Source organism: Lutzomyia longipalpis, chromosome 1, assembly GCF_024334085.1.
Source record: "Lutzomyia longipalpis isolate SR_M1_2022 chromosome 1, ASM2433408v1".
Lineage (NCBI taxonomy): Eukaryota > Metazoa > Arthropoda > Insecta > Diptera > Psychodidae > Lutzomyia > Lutzomyia longipalpis.
Genome location: NC_074707.1, coordinates 5,501,906 through 5,518,636, shown reverse-complemented (window position 1 = coordinate 5,518,636; position 16,731 = coordinate 5,501,906). Strand labels below are relative to the sequence as shown.

The following is a 16,731-nucleotide window of genomic DNA, read 5'->3' as shown; positions in this document are numbered from 1 at the left end:
AAGAAAAATCTTTTCTTGCAAAAAAGATTCTATATTTTAACAATTTATTACAAAAATTCTACAAGAATTTATTCATTCTATGGCTTGAAAAGATCAGAGATGTTAACATTCTTCGTTTCCTGCTTGCCTTTGGCTTCGGTGAAGCTGGAAAGTAGCCCAGTTCCTTTGCTTAGCTTCTCCTGCTGAATCATTTCTTCCAATTTAATTTGTGCCGTATCGAGGATTTTCTCTTCCGACAGTGCTCCATCTTCCTTTAGCTTATTATAGATCTCTATGAAGAGCTGGCAGTGGGTTTTATTTCTCGTGTCCAGCAAATTCAGTGATCCCTGTGTCTTTGAGAGTTTGTGGAACTTCCTGAAAATTATTCAATCTTATTGGATTCGCATTTCTCCTGCATTTTACGGGATAACTTACGCTCTGACAACGTCTTCTGGGTAGAAGATATCTCTTACGGATGTATTAGGAGCAGGTCGATCGAATCTGGGTTCAGCTTTGGGAGGAAATGCCTGGTAAATCTCATACCAAAGGGGTTTGTCTTCTGGTTTCATTGCTCCGCTCCTGAGGAGCCCAGTTGTCCTGAAAATAGAAGATTCCAGTGAAAATTGATTCCTTGGATGTTCCTCAAGAGTAATCTTACCTCGTGAAGATTGTTCCTATCTTTTCCAATCGACTGTGAGCCATTATTTTTAATGATTTTTTTTCACGATTTTTTGAAGAATAAATTTTTCACATAACCCCCATAACCCACTAACTTTTTCTCCGCTTATTATTGAAGAGAAGTGGTGGATTTTCTTAAGACATGTCCAGTGGAAAACTTTATACTGAACCGGAAATATTTCAGCGGTTGTTTTTAATTTTCTTTCTTTTCTTTTTACTCATTTTCCTCACTTTTCCAACTTTCTGGTGTTTCTTCACCTTTGCTTTTCCAGGAGATAAATTCGTATTTATACTGAGAAATCCAATAAATCGACAAAAGCCACAGATAAAGAATTATTTGAAAGAACCGAGTTTGAATCCTTTAACGAATAATAACCGTCACATCCACGTGCAACGTGAGATTGTCTCAAAAAAGAATCCTTCAAGTTTATGCCATTTATTATTTATTTCTCGGGGGATTCACCATAAAATGCTAAAAAAAACATAAATAACAAATGCCTATGATTGCGTACAGCAACCACAAAAGAGCCGAGAAGAAGAGGAGATTTCTCCTTTCACATTGTCCTTCAACCTGAATGATCCTTCGGGGAAAATATGGGAATTTTAATGTGATTCCAGGCTCATCCTTTTTTTTACATCATGCGTGGAGCGATTAAATGGATAATATATCCCTCTTTTTATCGCCTTTTTTGTGGGGAACACAGGATGTGGGCGGAGGATGAGGGGAGTCCCACGGGGGAGGATTTTATATATTTTATTCCCCTGAAGCAATGTGAATTTTATTAAAAATTGCATTCTGGGGAATTGGAATGAGCTCCAATATTAATTGCGATTTGATATTGCACAGCAACGATCAAAGGGCATTAAATTAAATATTTACACAGAGTGATGCACTTGGGGCGGGGGTGGGAAATGAAACTTCAATTTTTTTTTGCATAAAAAGGCAAAGAATATATCTTAAATCTCTGTATGAGAGATTGGAAGCAAAGTGTCTCTATGTGTGACTGATTGTACATCATGTTTTTTCCTTAGGAGAGGGAGTGGGGGAGGATAGGGGGGTAGTGGGTGGAAGATGTATGAATGTATATTTATGTGGCGCGTGAATATATAGCGCACGCAGCGTAGGAGAAGAGCCACACAGCATCACGACGATAAACATTTGGGCGAACGTCTGTGCGAGTGTGTCTGAAGAGACTGGCGCAGACATCACCCACAATCCACAATGAACGCGGCGTGCAAAAAGGTAAGAGATCCATGAGCAGATTTTCCATTCGCTCAGTTCTTCATTTGCCTCCACACCGAATGGTTGGGCCGTGTGTGCTCTGCTCGCGCCGTGCTTAGCCGCTCTCGTAGTTCCGTGACTTATCACACATTGTGTGTTGCCGATATTGGGTGCTCCTGGGGACGTGTGGATGAACGAGTGCTTCAGCACGCACCAGTGACACCCAAGGAATTTTGCACAAAGTGAAGAGGACTTGCTGCAGAGGAAGTGTGCGCGTGAGGAGGAAGAAGAAAAAAAGGTGGAAGCAGTAGGAGTGTGTGCGATGTACTTCAATTTACAGTGACAAATTAATCCCACCCACACTCTCCCTCTGACCACGCGAAATCGCCCATCCTCCCATCTGCACGCGGAATTTTCCTAGCTTTCGCGCCAATCCTCCTGAATGGATTTTCCAGCAGAATGAGAGAGGGCCAATACACTCGTGAATTAATTAATTAATATTAATTGCCCCACGAAAATTTATTGCCACACAGCTTCACAAACAACATTTTCCTTTTCTTGTGTCTTCCTCAAAAAGGGAACCACCCGTGGTAGACCTCAAGACGGCTTTTAAGAAGTCGAGATTCTTATTTGTGCAACTGTGGGGGGATGCAATAAATTTTATTTTTTCGTGTGGGCCCACAATTTGTTGGCAATTTCTCGTGCAGTTTTAAAACATTTTTTGGCCAAATAGCCACTCTAAAGTGAATGAAAAACTCCGTCTGGTGTGCAGTAAGAAGTATCGTTCTTTTACGATGAAGAGAGCCCCACCCCTTCATCTCAATGCATCTTAGTGCCCTAAGCACTAGTCTGCAAAGGGCAGAATAAATTTTATTCTATTCTATTCCTTCACTTGTCCTGGCAATATTGCAAGAATATTTTGTTAGTTTTGCTCTTGATTTCTGCTGACTTGGCGAAATTCATTGAGAAAGTTTTGGCACGGTTATTTAGCTTCTTGTACTAGTGATTCATTTTTAAACCAAATGGATAAGTAATTAAAATCATAAGGACCTTTTCTTGGGAGAACAAGCATAAAATGAGAATCATATATAAGAATTTCTTTAACTACAAAAATATAGAAATATTCTTTAAAGAAAATTCTTAAACTATTGAAATTAAATCTTAAAGAAAAATTCTTACAAATAGATCAGATTTTTTTCTTTAAGAAATTATCAAGATTTTTAAATACATTTAATGGATAACCCAAAAGTAGTCAGATTGTGTGAAAGACAATTCATTTTTGAAATGATTTATTCAATTTCATAACAAAACATTCTTCAAAGAATATTTTAAAGAAAATTTTGAATAATTAAGATTTTTCTAAATTAATTTTAAATGATTAATTTATTTCTAATAATAAAATTAATATTTTTTTTTAACAATGCAGTAACTTAGAAAAGATTTTTAATAAATTTAATTTTTATTTGAAAAGTGATCTGGTTAGTCTTTTTGGTATTTTCGTGAAATTTTCATTACGGAAAAGTCGATCCATTTCCCAATAATTTATTAAATTGTTTTGCAATAATGACAATAATACTAAAAAGTTATTTATCCTTTCACTCGTAGACAATGCAAAAAATCATGAACACGTATGAATTAAAAATATTACATATTTAAATTAAATCATAAATTAACCTGCAGGTACCTACATAATATGGAGGGTTTATGAAAAAGCTTTTGTTGAAATAATTAATTTCTTAAATTATAGCTTTTTAAAATATTCCAACCAGAAATAAGTTAAATTTTTTAATATTTTTACATAATATGTTTTTTAAACATTAATGCTCGCAAATTCTGGGAAATTTATTCATTTTAATTATGATTTTAATGATACATATTTTATGTAGTTTGAAAATGTTAATAAATTTTGGGGAAAAACTATGGATTAATGGTGCTCTGAAAGCTCTTAAATTTTTCATTAAATTCACCCGTGTTTTGTTGTTAATAATTTTTCCAAACATCCCAACTTGATAAAAGCTGCGTAAGTTGCTAATTTTCATTACCATAATTACAGAATATTTATTCACATTGAAAGTTTCAGAATATAAAAAGAAGAGTAAATCATGAGTAAAAAAAAACATTTCTCAAAATTTCCCTAATTACAATGATTAAGATAGCTTTTCTTTACATTTTGTTTTTAATAAAATGTTTTTTTTGAAACATTTCCTCGTGAATTATTTAGTAGGTTACACGGAAATACATAATTCCCATGAATTCCATAAATTAATTAAAACTTTTTTTTTCTCGAGACTTTTTAATAAAGACCAAGCTGCAAAGAATGAAAGTTCATTTGATGATGGAAAAAAAAATATTTCCGCTTGGAAGGAATAAAAGGAAACTTACTGGAAAAATATATCAAACGATTATGTGTATTTTATTACTTTTTATTTAATCAAACTTTTATTCCTTAATCCAGGATTCGTGCTCTCATATAATATCCAGTTCAATTTAATGGCAAAACCACACCCTCTTTTTTTCTCTAATTCACAATAGCTGTGAGAATTTGCAGATGAGACGCACGTGCGGGCAAAAAAAGGTACAAAGTGGGCGTACATGTGGGGTGGGATGGGGTGGATTGAGACAAGGATTCAAATGACTTTGACGATGGTTGTGTGAATTGTGAAGTGGGCCAGGATATGCCACCCGTGGGACATCCTCGAGATGTAAAGTTTTCTCGTGGTGATTAATATTAATTTGTACCAATTATCAGGAACCCGCGCCAGCATCTCTGGAGAAGGACCCCATTGATGGCATTTAACACTGAAATATGCGTATTGTGATACACCCCCATATACGCTGGGGTCCCTCTTCGTCATTTTATGGAAATGCGTGTCTCATTGAATTAGTTCCTGGGTGCCGTTTGGCCCATCCACCCACGTACTACCACTAGTTGAAAAGCATCCACCCCCTGGTACAATTTTGGGGGTAGCCGCACCCCTCCCATGGGGTGTCCTTTGCGTGCCCAAAAGTACGCAATGGGTGTGCGGGGGTGGGTGTGTAAGTGTTTAAAGTCCACTACGCACTAACGGAGAGAAAAGTTTGCGGGGAAAACATTATATATAAAAGAGAGAGAAATGAATGAGGGTCGTTTTCCTCAAAAGCACGCAGGGATAATTCTTTGGGGTTTGGCGCCTCTTTTCGCATGTGGAAGAGCGATGCCTATCTTACAATTTTGTTGATATTTCCACCCCGTCTTATTGTACTCTCTCTCTCTCTCTTCCACTTACAATCCCAAGGGTGGCATAGTTATCCGGAAATACTGTACACCTTTTTTTTTGAGGAAATCTCCTGTGACAGAACCGGAAATTAATCGAATTTTGCATTCTTCCACGCACGAACACGCCTTATGCACACACTGCTAGAAATGGTTGGGTGATAAAAAAAGAAAAACTTAGGAAGGAAGGAAGGATATAATTTTATATGAGAGATTAGAAATCAATTTCAGGGTTTGGGATATGGAAATTTTGCTATAGAGTAGTATTAAGGGTAGAATATTTAGCGAAGTTAAAGATTTTAATAAAAAGTAAAATAAATAATTAATATTCTTAAAATAATTTAAAAAAAATTAAAAGCAATTTATTCTATTGCGTCTCATACTCAAAATTTAAAAAAAAATCGCGTCTTTGTTAGAATTTTCTCTTTTAAAGAAAATCCCGAAGATCTTGAGACCTGAAGAACATTCAATATAAATCGAATTGTCAGTGGAAAGTCAAAGAGAAAAATAAATTTAAAAAATTTTCATTCTTTTCTATATTTTGAAGACTTTTTTGCCCTGAACATTCTGTGAAGAAAACATGAAAAAGATCACAAAAATAAAATTTCCACGATCACACAACTCATTCTCCCTAACAAATGTTTTTTAGCAGTGTAGCGTATTTATCACCTTTTCGGAAGATTTTTGTGTTTGCTCTTGATATTTTTATTAGCACTTTATTGCAAAACTTACTTATATTATGAAAATGGAATTTTCTAAATTGTTCAAAAGAGAATTTTGTTATTGACTCATCCAGATTTTCTGTATCATCACTTTCTCATCTTTATGAGAAAAACACGATCGTTATACGATCGGGTGTATTGTGTTGCTTATACAGATTTGAGCCATTTGCATAGCTTGTGGTTATTAAAAGAAATAAATAAATATTGAGAAATAGGAGGAAGGTGGTGCAATTTATTTTCTCAACTAAAATAACTTCTCTTCTTATACGAGGTACATACAGAAAGACTCAACACTGTATCGTCAGAGATTATTTGAGAGTTGAGAGAGAGGAAAAAGCTAATTCCTCGTTTTTTTGCGGAAAATTTATTATGAGAAGTATATTTGAGTTTGAAAGACTTTTCGGGCTGTAACTTTTTTATATACCTACTCAGCAAACTCATGTTATTTCTTCCACAAAATAACATTTAAAATAACTCTTAAATATTTTCTTGCTCAGATACTCAATATGCTTTCAAGTTATGACCTTGAATTTTTTCAGCATAAAAATAATACTTTTCGCTCATAGACAGATTGAATTTTTCATTCACAATTTGTTTGGCAATTTCCATTTGATTTCTTTTATAATAAAAATCAATGCACGAGTGAACGTCTAAATGAGAGAATCCATGGAGAGTAATTAAGATGATTAGTGCACAAAATTATGCTGGGAGTTGTGTCTAGAAATAAAGTAACTACATGGAAAATATATTCAAGGATTTTCCAAGCGTATTTTTCATTTTATTTTTTTTTTTATATAAAAAAGCAACTTCTGGCGAGAAATTTGCTATAGCAAAGTGTTTACACGACAGCTGAAAAATTGCTGCGGTACCTGAAAATAAAAGAAAATTTTCCCTCCATGAATATTAAAGTTATTCGCTCTCCTCTCACGCCAGGTACGAGAAAAAAGTTCATTGGGTACACCTTCAGCTTCAAAAGTATCCACCTCTTGAGTACCTCACGCACGCATTCAAGTGCGAATTATCCCATCCCCACGAATGAAAAAGAACGTTTATTTTCCAGTAGCGTGTGCAGATCTTTTCGCTCACAAAACGACTGACCCAAAATGATTAAGCGTCATGGCAATAATCATCACCGTAGAAATAATAAAACACAAATAAAATCCTCGCTTCATTAAAAGTAAATTATCCATTTTTCCATTTAATTGATCTAGACACAGGAGATGAAGAACTTTACTCACGAGCACGTCTCGTTGGAATTAAGGAAAAATTCATCCGGCGAGCTTTGGGAGCTTTCTCGTTTTTTTTCCTCGTGAAGTAAAGTCAGTTTAGAGAGGTGTAATAAAATAGCATTGCAAATCAAACGACGGGCTGTTAAAGGGAATGAGGGTGGGTTCTTGGGATTTTTCTTAATGTTATATACATAAAATATATATGATTTTTTCATAGGTACACCCTTGACAGTGCTTGTTTCCCATTGGCTTGAACCAATTGGGGAAACACTCTGCGTGTAAAATATTAATTTTTATGCTAATTTCTCATTCAATGTAAGAGGACACCATAGTCCCCCTTTCACCATATAACGACGACCAAATAACATGAGTTTCTGTACGTTGGGGCCCCACCAGTGGAAAGTTATAATTGTGAATTAATGTGGCTGAAAATGTTTATTCACTGCCAGTTTAAATTAATTACCGGGAAAAAGTGACGATCAGTGCGGTGGATGAATTGCTAGGGGCGGCCAAGTAAGTGGAGAGAGTGTGGGTGAGAGACAGAGTGGTGGTGTGTATTGCGAAGGGGCGGACAATAGACATCTCTGTAGGGTAATTTGCGACTCATAAAAGCAACACTACCAGAGCAAGAGCAAAGCGAATCTTTTCTCCTTCTTAAAAAAGAAAAAGAAAACGAAAAACGGGGGAGGTGTGTTGCCCCGAGACGTCGTCTACGTGAGGAACGTGCAGCCGAAGACAATGGCATTAACAACGGAGGACCCATTGACAGTGTGGCAGAACGTGTCCATCGTTCCCCTCACATCTGCCACTGATGTCGATGAGACAGAGATGATTGTGTCGCGCGTGGTGCCGGTCTTCTTTGGGGTTATCGGCATCACGGGCTTCCTGGGCAATATGCTCGTCGTCCTGGTGGTTGTTTCAAATCCAGGAATGCGCTCAACAACAAACATCCTCATTATCAATCTTGCCGTTGCGGATCTCCTCTTTGTCATCTTCTGCGTACCCTTCACAGCCACCGACTACATGCTCTCCATGTGGCCCTTTGGGGATTCATGGTGCAAAGTTGTGCAATACCTCATTGTGGTTACAGCACACGCAAGCATCTACACCCTCGTCCTCATGAGTCTCGATCGCTTCCTGGCAGTAGTGCATCCCATTGCGAGTATGGTGATTAGAACTGAGAAGAACACACTTATGGCAATTAGCGTCTTGTGGTTTCTCATCTTGAGCACCGGAATTCCTGTTCTCTTCGTACACGGCGTACACGTGAGTACCTTCCTCTATTTTACAAACTCCTCCTCCTCCTCCTTGCTGTTATGCATATAATGCTTGCTCTTATATGATAATAACTACCTCACCAGGGGAGGAATGCTTTGCTTCCTTGAATACATCCTATTTTAACGAGAGGGTTGCTCAATTTAATGGGATTAATGTAAACTTTTAGATATAAGCTTTAATGCTGAAACTCATTTAATTTTAAAAATTCATTAGATTTAAATCACATAATGGATTAATTTTAAAATTGAACTAAATCATTGAGTTCTTAATTGAATGAAGCAATAATTTTGAAGAAATTATCGATTTTTTAATTAGTCTGTGATAATTCCCAAAGAAAAGAGAATTTTGAGAAAGCCAATCAAAAGCTCCTCTAAATAGTACATAGCACATTTAATATGCATCTAAACCACAGAAGAGCATAGAATTCTATGCGGTGCAATAAATTTCAAATATTCCACGCTTGAATATGCAATTTTTAAATTAATTTGCAATTCAATTGAAATTGAGACACATTTGGGGAATTGAGTAACTTCCAAAAGGGAGTTTCGCATATACATGAAAGCTCCAAAAGCTTCTATGGAGTGAAAATAATGGAATTTGAAGTGCAGTGCAGCATTTCTGAATTTGCAACGAAACTCCACCTCCAAAATTAATTTATTTTCTCTCCAATAAACCCTTTAAGTAACGCAATAAACCCCAAAGCAATAAACAATAATCTTCCCAAGTATATATGTTGCAAAAGTGCTTCTGTGAGGAAGCTTGTACTGCTGCTTGCTGTCGATAGTTTGTGTATTTAATCAAATTTCTCGTTTAATTACATTCTCGAGTGTGCTGGGTGAAAAAATGGTGGAGAGCGCAAAAAGGGAGATTCTGGTGTATTTTGTTGAGGAAAAAATGCAATTAAAACTTCATGCTTCACACCTTATCAGCACAAGTCAGGAAAGTTTTGTCGTGAAAATTGCAAAAATGGGGTTTCCGTCGAATTTTGGGTGTACGTAGTACATGAAAAAATTTTTCCTCATGGACTTGTTCTTCCTCCTTTTATCCAGTGATGATTATCCCCTAAGCCAAAAAGTCCTGTATCCATGTAGTAATTTGCAAAGTAAACTGATGGTATATATGGCAGAAACTCTGGTGGCGGGATGCATTACGAGGGGATTAAAAGAAGAGAAATCCTTTAATTTGTAGTCATTAAAAATAAATGATTTTTAGGCGGCATTTATGCAAATTTCCTGAATGAGAAGAAAGAATTTTTTATACCAAATTAAGCAAATTAATGACCAAGTCGTCGCTTTTACATTGGATATTTAATTTATAGGCAAATTAGTATTATATCTCGTGAGTTGATCTTCATTGCAATTCGTCCAATTTTCAAGAGCCTTAGCTTCCTTTTAAATTAGACACTCATAAAGTTTAATTGCAAAAGTCTCAAGATGTAGGTATATAAGATGGGGGTATATGTATAAATTCTTTAAAGTTCGTAGATGAGTAATTTGCTCCCAAACTTTCAAAATGATGATTACAAAGTTTTGCCTTTGTCATCCATTAGTTGGAATTCACGCGGGGCTGCTTCTTCTTCGGAGACAAAGTAATTTCTTTTGTTGCAAATCCAAGAAATCCCTCTCTCTGTCTCTGGATGGAGTAAAATGCAAAATATTTCTTTTTCCATTAATTTTTTTGCGTTACTATTTAGTGTTTGATGTCTTATGCGATTGAATTATGTTTATGCTCATCAATGGAATTGCAAAGTTGTCGATTGAGGCAATTATATATGTATTTTAGGAGGGGGGGGGAGAAAAGATAAAAGTCTTGAAAGAGAAGTTTGCAAAGAGATTGACTCAAAATGATTCAATCGCCTTAATACACCACAGAATTGAATTATTCCTGTGGGTGGATGGATGGGGGATCTCTTTTAGAAATAAATTTGCTTCGCATGTTTGAGGAGTGTACTTTACACAGATTTGTAGTGAAAGTCTTTCCATTCTCTGGACAATGTGGGTCGTTTTTCTCTTTTGGCATTTGCTTGAATTACGCACCTAAAATGAAATTATGAATAACCATCAAGACAAACTTCTTAATCCACTTTCACACGGCAGATCATCAAATATCCCTCGAGTGATTTTATCTTATTAAGGATGGTTGGTCATTTATGCGGTTGGCATTCCCATTCTCTCTCATCCAAATGTCTGAACGATGTAATAATAATAAAGTGAGACGAGGCACGTAACTTCTGTACTACACTCTTACTCCATACAGGATGACGGTGGGGGAGCTTTTCTTCGCTGTGAGCTTTTCATCATCATTTTTTTTCTCCTCTTCTTACCCTCTGTGCTCAACTTGTTTTACGAGACGTGGCACATGACGATAAAATCATGAAAAGAGTGCGTGAAAAATATTACCTAAGCTCCCCTCCATATTGCTAAAAATTTCACCACACAATTATCCTTGACCCATAATTTATGCAACATATCCGCAGGGATGATATGTGGTGGTTGGTTCTTAAACAAAAAACCCAGTTTAGTTGAGGGAGCATTTTTTCTGCCTTAACAGCAAAATAAGGGGAAAAATACATCATACACCCCACCGCGGGGCGCGTAATGTATTAAAGTGTCATAGGGTGACGTGGGGTCACGCATTGTTTAAGTGTAGCCCTGGGAAATCTGCATATTGAAAACTTCCACCGCCATGCCATGGTGAATGTTTATGGGTTTTCTTGCTTCTCTTTGTTGTGTGTGTGATGAATTTATTTGTGGCATGACTGGGATGGTTGAGCATTTTCACACTTTACAAGAAATTAATATCTCTCACCCCCCCCCCCTCATGCTCCACCCCCTTAACCGTCTTTTTTGTCTTAAATATAATCTTGTACTAAATAAAATGTAAAACGATATGTTTGCTACCACTCAAATTAAATAAACTCTCTCTCCCAAGTCTTATCCCCTCATCTCGTCAGATCCTTTACACACAAGGCGCGTAGACATTAGAATGGCAAAAAGGTTCTTTTGCCCTCCATGGTGGATAGGATGAGAGAGGTATACCAGAAGATTAAATCCTGTGTTGTAATCTCATGTTCTTGCATAAATTTACTCAATTCCTCGTACCCAAATGTTGTACTTTAAGCAGCACACCCTGAAAAAAAACAGCATCATACCGAAACTTTTTATCGCATAAAACATACAAAATATCGTACCAACACTGAAGTATTTTATTCTATTTTTTCGTTTGTTCCTTACATGAATCTCGTTGAGTGGAAAATATTTTTTAACTATAGCCTCAAGTGTTTGAAAGAATTTTTGACTGACACAGAGAAGGAAAAAAAAGAAAGATAAAGAAGAAGATTTTGTGAGCTAAGAACTCGAATAAAATTCTTTTGCTTCGTTGAGGGTTTCTTTATTTGTTCCTCAATTGCTTTAAACACTCGGTTAGATAGATATTTCTATCATGAAAGACCATAATTCTCACTGATATAAATATTGAATCTTATATAGATTAAAAAAAAGAGTGTGTATGGTACAACACATTGTGGGTATAAAACGAATTTAACTGGTGTGCTCAGCAATTGAGAATGCCTGATTGTTTGGGGGAAATGGCACAAACATACGTGTGGTGTGCTCTATCTTGAGTGATCAGAAAATTACACCATATGACTTATAATCACATTATATCAGAGGCTATAACAAAGTAAAATTTTCATGGAATTTTGAGATTTTAGGGGAAAGTATTTAAGTATTTTTTATCATTTACTGAAGAGGAGAATTTTCTTTTGATTTTGTTTGAAATAAATTGTTTTTCTTTAATGAAAAAATGAAATAAATTTAAATCAGAGAAAAAGCTCTAGCTAAGGACAGCCACCAGGCGCCTCCATTTCACTATGATAGATAGATTAAGATGGAGACGCCAGGTGATTACCAGACGGCTCCACTTTGATCTGAATATCAAATAAATATAGTTCTATACTTGATAGCTTGTTAAATCCCTGCTAAAACTATACAAGTACCACACTTTTTTTTTCACTTTTCCCAAAGTTTCTTTTACCAAAAGTTCCATTATTCTTTCAACAAGTTCTCGAGATCATTTATAAAGCTTCGATGAAAATGAAAAAGTCAAAAAGTTCGACGAAAAGTGAGCTTTCTTCACACACAAAGTTTTACATTTTCAATTTCTTTCTCATATTCCCAACAGAAGAATATGGAAGGACAATCGATATCTATGTGTGTGGCAATGTATGTGCAATAAAATGCATCACTGGAAAAGTATGCAAAATGGAAATTTCTACGAGTTGAGACTTCATAAAATGCATCTGTTATATTCTTATATTATTCTCTTTTCCAATGCAAAAATTGTGCTCTCAATGGAGTTGTGTTGTGTGCATATTCATGTAATTTCCCAAAGCAACAGTATCGTAGAAAAGTCAATGAATTTTCAGAAATATTCATATACATAGGGCTTGAAAGTTCCATTAATTATATACTGAAAAGTGGGCGATGAATGTCACTTGAGAAAGCTTTTCAGTGTCTTCGACTTTTTTTTTATACAACTTGCAGAATACATAATTTAATTTTTTTCTGCGTCCTCGTGCCCTTTCATAGGGTTTATTTTTGCCTGACTTGTCTTCTTGGGGAAAAACTTTTGCCTTGTGATACATACATAGAGTTTCCATCACTTTTCTAAATCAACATACAATCTTATGAGGTTTCCTCTGTCTCTCTTCTTCTCTGTTGGGCGGTTCAAGGAGGAGGGTTTGGTTGCAAGAAAAAGATACAGAACATTATATTTTGCATCAAAGTTTCTTCTTATCCATTTTGAATATCTCTTTAATCATTCAGCTGTCGCGTTGGTAATATTATATGCTTCTGTGTCACCGAAGCTTTTTTTTTCACTTCGTTACAAAGCAGAGAGGCCAAAAATGAATTCACTGCTAAGAGTGATGTATTTTTCCTTTGACACACAACAATTGCACAATTTCACTTGTGACTGAACAAATTTCTCTTGGGAATTTTTTTTTCAATATGTTTTTTTTTTGTGTACCAAGATCCTTCTCAGTAAAGACGATGGAAAAATTTTCCTTACCAGGACGAACCTTTCACATTACATTGGAGAATTTACTCACAAATTTTTTGAATCACATTTCAGAGGAGACATTTTATCCGCAATTTTACATATGAATGTCTTCATTTACCCTCACCGTCTTTGCCTTTTGTATGTATTTATATGAAAGTTAAGAAATAAAACGAAGAAATAATTTGAATTCTCTGATGAATTCAAACACAAAATTCTCTGTGGGTGCTGAAGTAAAGTTCCAAAAGAATGCGAGGACAGCAAAATGCGTATTTTCACTTTTCCCCAAAGTGACATTAAAACGTGAAATGTTGATAGTTTACCACCCTCAGTTAGATCCCTTCTTAAACACTATTAAATTTTTTATTCACCCCCCGCCCCACCTCCTTAAAAATTCCTTTCATCGCCCTACCTCTCGCCCGTGTGTTCTGTATTATGGAAAAGTTGTTCACTGGAGTGTGAAACAAGATATTGTAATCATTTTCGCAGGAGCAATATGGGGCGGGATCATGGTGGGATTTTGTACACGAAGAAACACTTTGCTTCCCCAAAATTATTTTGTCTCTCCCAACAACCCTGTCCGGTTGTCATTCACGATGGAAAAGTGATACATTTTTGTTGATAAAAACAACATGATGTGCTTTTCTGCATGAAAATCCGTTTTGCAATATTTCCTTTCCCCGAAAATATATTGAAAATTTTGCCACAGCAGTCAAATTTTATATATACGGGGAAAAGGGAATTTCCTAAATGGCTCTATTATATAGAGGAGACGCTTCTATGTAAATTTAATTTTAAAACAACGGATGCTACTGTGAGAAAGTTTTCCACGATATTGAGGAAGTTAGATGTGTGTTTGTTGTAGCATGTTTCAAACAGTTAAAATGTGTCAAGTCCAGCAAAAATATATTGCAAAGTTATCTTCTTCATCAACCATGAAATCAACCAACAAAAAAAACAACCCCACCATCTCTTCAAGCACTTACGAAAGTTCTATAAAATATGTAATTTTCTTTTTTTTTCCTGCAAAAGAGTAAGACTGGTTGAAAAAAAAGTTAAATGATTTCTTTTAAAACACATGACTTGAGCTTTTTTTCTCTCTGGAAAGCATTTAAATACATTTTATGGGGTTGCGTCGCAAGGCTAAAGCTTGATCTTCCAATTACATTTTTCTACTGAATAAATATATAGAGGAAAATATACAATTTTCTTATCGTCAGATGTTTTTGCGCCATCCCCCTCTGCCTAAGGGGAAATAAATCAAATAATAGCGTACGGAAAGAAAACATTTGATGACTATTATGGCAATTTCTAAAATGTTTTCAAAACATTTTTTTGTCATATCCACATCACCATCAAATCCACTCTACTTATTCTCACATTAGGGCGTAACACTCAAAATTCTCTATTTTGCCCAATCATCCCTCCTTCCAGGCCCCAACTCACAGGCGTAGCTTTCCCATTTCCCACTTTTGGTGGTGAAGGGAGAAGGAAAAATCCCCCATTCCTCCCGTCCTTAGGTCCTCAACACTTCGTGACTAAGCAGCACTCGACGACATCGGGAAAGCTTCGAAAAAAATTGACGAACACGTTTTTATGGTAATATCTAATATCCCTGGGCTTTTTCACATGAATTCTGAGTGGTTAGGACAGTATCATTGACGAATACGATAAATAGCAGAGAAAATATCTGCTTCACAATTGATGACCTCTCACCGTCAAATTCATTCCGACATTCCCATATAGATTTTTATTTTATTTTTGGCACTTTTTTTTCATTTATTTTTTCAAGTGTTGACCACATATAACATTATGCTCTGTATATATAAAAGAATATTTTTCCCAATATGCTTTGTGAGAAAAAAAATCTGCTCTACTTCTCTATTGAAAAGATTGAAACTTAAAAAAATAATAAAACGAAATGAAAAGAGAAGGTTTGTAAAGAAAACGTGTCTGGCACACAATTCCCTTCATTTTGCCGTGCAATCTTAAAGCAATCAATGAGATTTCTACGCATCTCACCCACAAATCCATATGGGCTAGAATACTGTTAGAAATATTCTTTTTTCCGAGAGAATTCAAAGAATTTCTTCTCATATTACTTTTTATGTTTTTTCCTCTTTAAATTGAGCTTTAAACTCAATTCCAAGCATGAAAAGAATTTAGAAGGGAAATTGGGGAAATTATATGAATTAAATACAAGTTTTCAGAAAAAACAACCTTCTTTTTTTTTGTAAAAAAGAAACATTTTGAAAACTCAATTATAAATATCTGCAGGGAGCATGAAAAATAGTTGGAAAATTTTTTGAACATGAGTTTTTTTAACTCCTACTTAATGGCTGAAAGCACAGGAAAAACTATCTTGATGGTTAAATTAAGGAAAAAAAAGTTAAAAGTAGTTAAGAAGTCTACACTGCCTCCTACAAGAATTCCAACTATCTGATTAAAATTAATCATAATGTTTATCTAAAATTATCCCCTGTATCCTACAAAATCCTCGCAGAATTTTATTATGCCAGGTCTATCTTCAAGTTTGAGATCTCAAAAGTTTTTCTTTAGAATTGCGGTAGTTTTAGCAATGTTGCTGATGATATCACATTGATGCCACACTGCGTACAAAGTCTCAGGATTTTCTTTTTTTTTTCATCACTGCCTTCACCGCAGAGCCTTCTCGAGCGAAGGGGAAAAATTAATTTAAAAAAATATATACTGAATTCCACACGTGTTCTTTACGGTTATTTCTTATATCCATTCATAAAAGAACACTTACATGGGTGAGATGATGACCCAATAAATATGTTTGTGAAGCTCCAAAAAAGATTTCTCACTGAATTCCCATCAATACACATTGAATCGCAATGCAAACATCATCGATTCAGTATCTTGTAGATGGAAAATACATACATAATGTACATCAGGATGAATCTTACGGTGAGAGGAATCAATTGAGGAGAAAAAATCACTTCATTTAAATAAAATTGAGAGGGAAAAAACATAAATAGGGAGTTTGGGGAAAAGATAATAAAAAGGGCATACCGCAAAACTGATTAGAATTGATTTTTTTTGCTCTCCTCCAAGCATAAACATTACCTCAAGGCAATTTCCATCATGCGGGGTGGACACGTTGGATGGCATTTAATTAAAAGTAAACAGGATGATTTGAATGAAAACACCAACTCTTTGCCATCACCCATAGAATATCCCACCTCATTGTGAATATATTTTGGTGGTGCCTCACTTCGTGTGTCGCATTCATCATTTATTTGGGTATTAAATTTTCCGCAAAATTTTCCGAAAAGGGCTACATGGGCG

The 16,731-nt window shown here is 35.5% G+C and overlaps 3 protein-coding genes across 9 annotated transcripts in view; 2 read left to right on the top strand and 1 right to left on the bottom strand.

Annotated features, from left to right (window-relative positions):
* The window catches only part of LOC129786719 (glutamate-rich protein 2), an 871,459-nt gene that overhangs the window by 198,774 nt on the left and 655,954 nt on the right, over nt 1-16,731 (top strand). The gene's annotated exons all lie outside the window — the stretch shown is intronic.
* Nucleotides 11-753, bottom strand: LOC129786731 (28S ribosomal protein S23, mitochondrial). Its single transcript, XM_055821923.1, has 3 exons — nt 638-753; nt 415-576; nt 11-354 (listed from the first exon to the last, which is right to left on the bottom strand). The coding sequence occupies exons 1-3, from the start codon at nt 679-681 to the stop codon at nt 78-80; spliced, it is 483 nt and encodes a 160-aa protein (XP_055677898.1). The 5' UTR covers nt 682-753; the 3' UTR covers nt 11-77.
* The window catches only part of LOC129786690 (allatostatin-A receptor-like), a 103,469-nt gene continuing 88,653 nt past the window's right edge, over nt 1,916-16,731 (top strand). The window contains exons 1-2 of one of the 7 annotated variants that reach the window (XM_055821869.1): nt 1,916-2,177; nt 7,406-8,349. In XM_055821869.1, coding sequence (XP_055677844.1) covers nt 7,822-8,349 — 528 coding nt within the window. In that variant the 5' untranslated portion in view covers nt 1,916-2,177; nt 7,406-7,821. The other 6 variants (XM_055821865.1, XM_055821868.1, XM_055821866.1 and 3 more) reach the window with 6 other exon arrangements.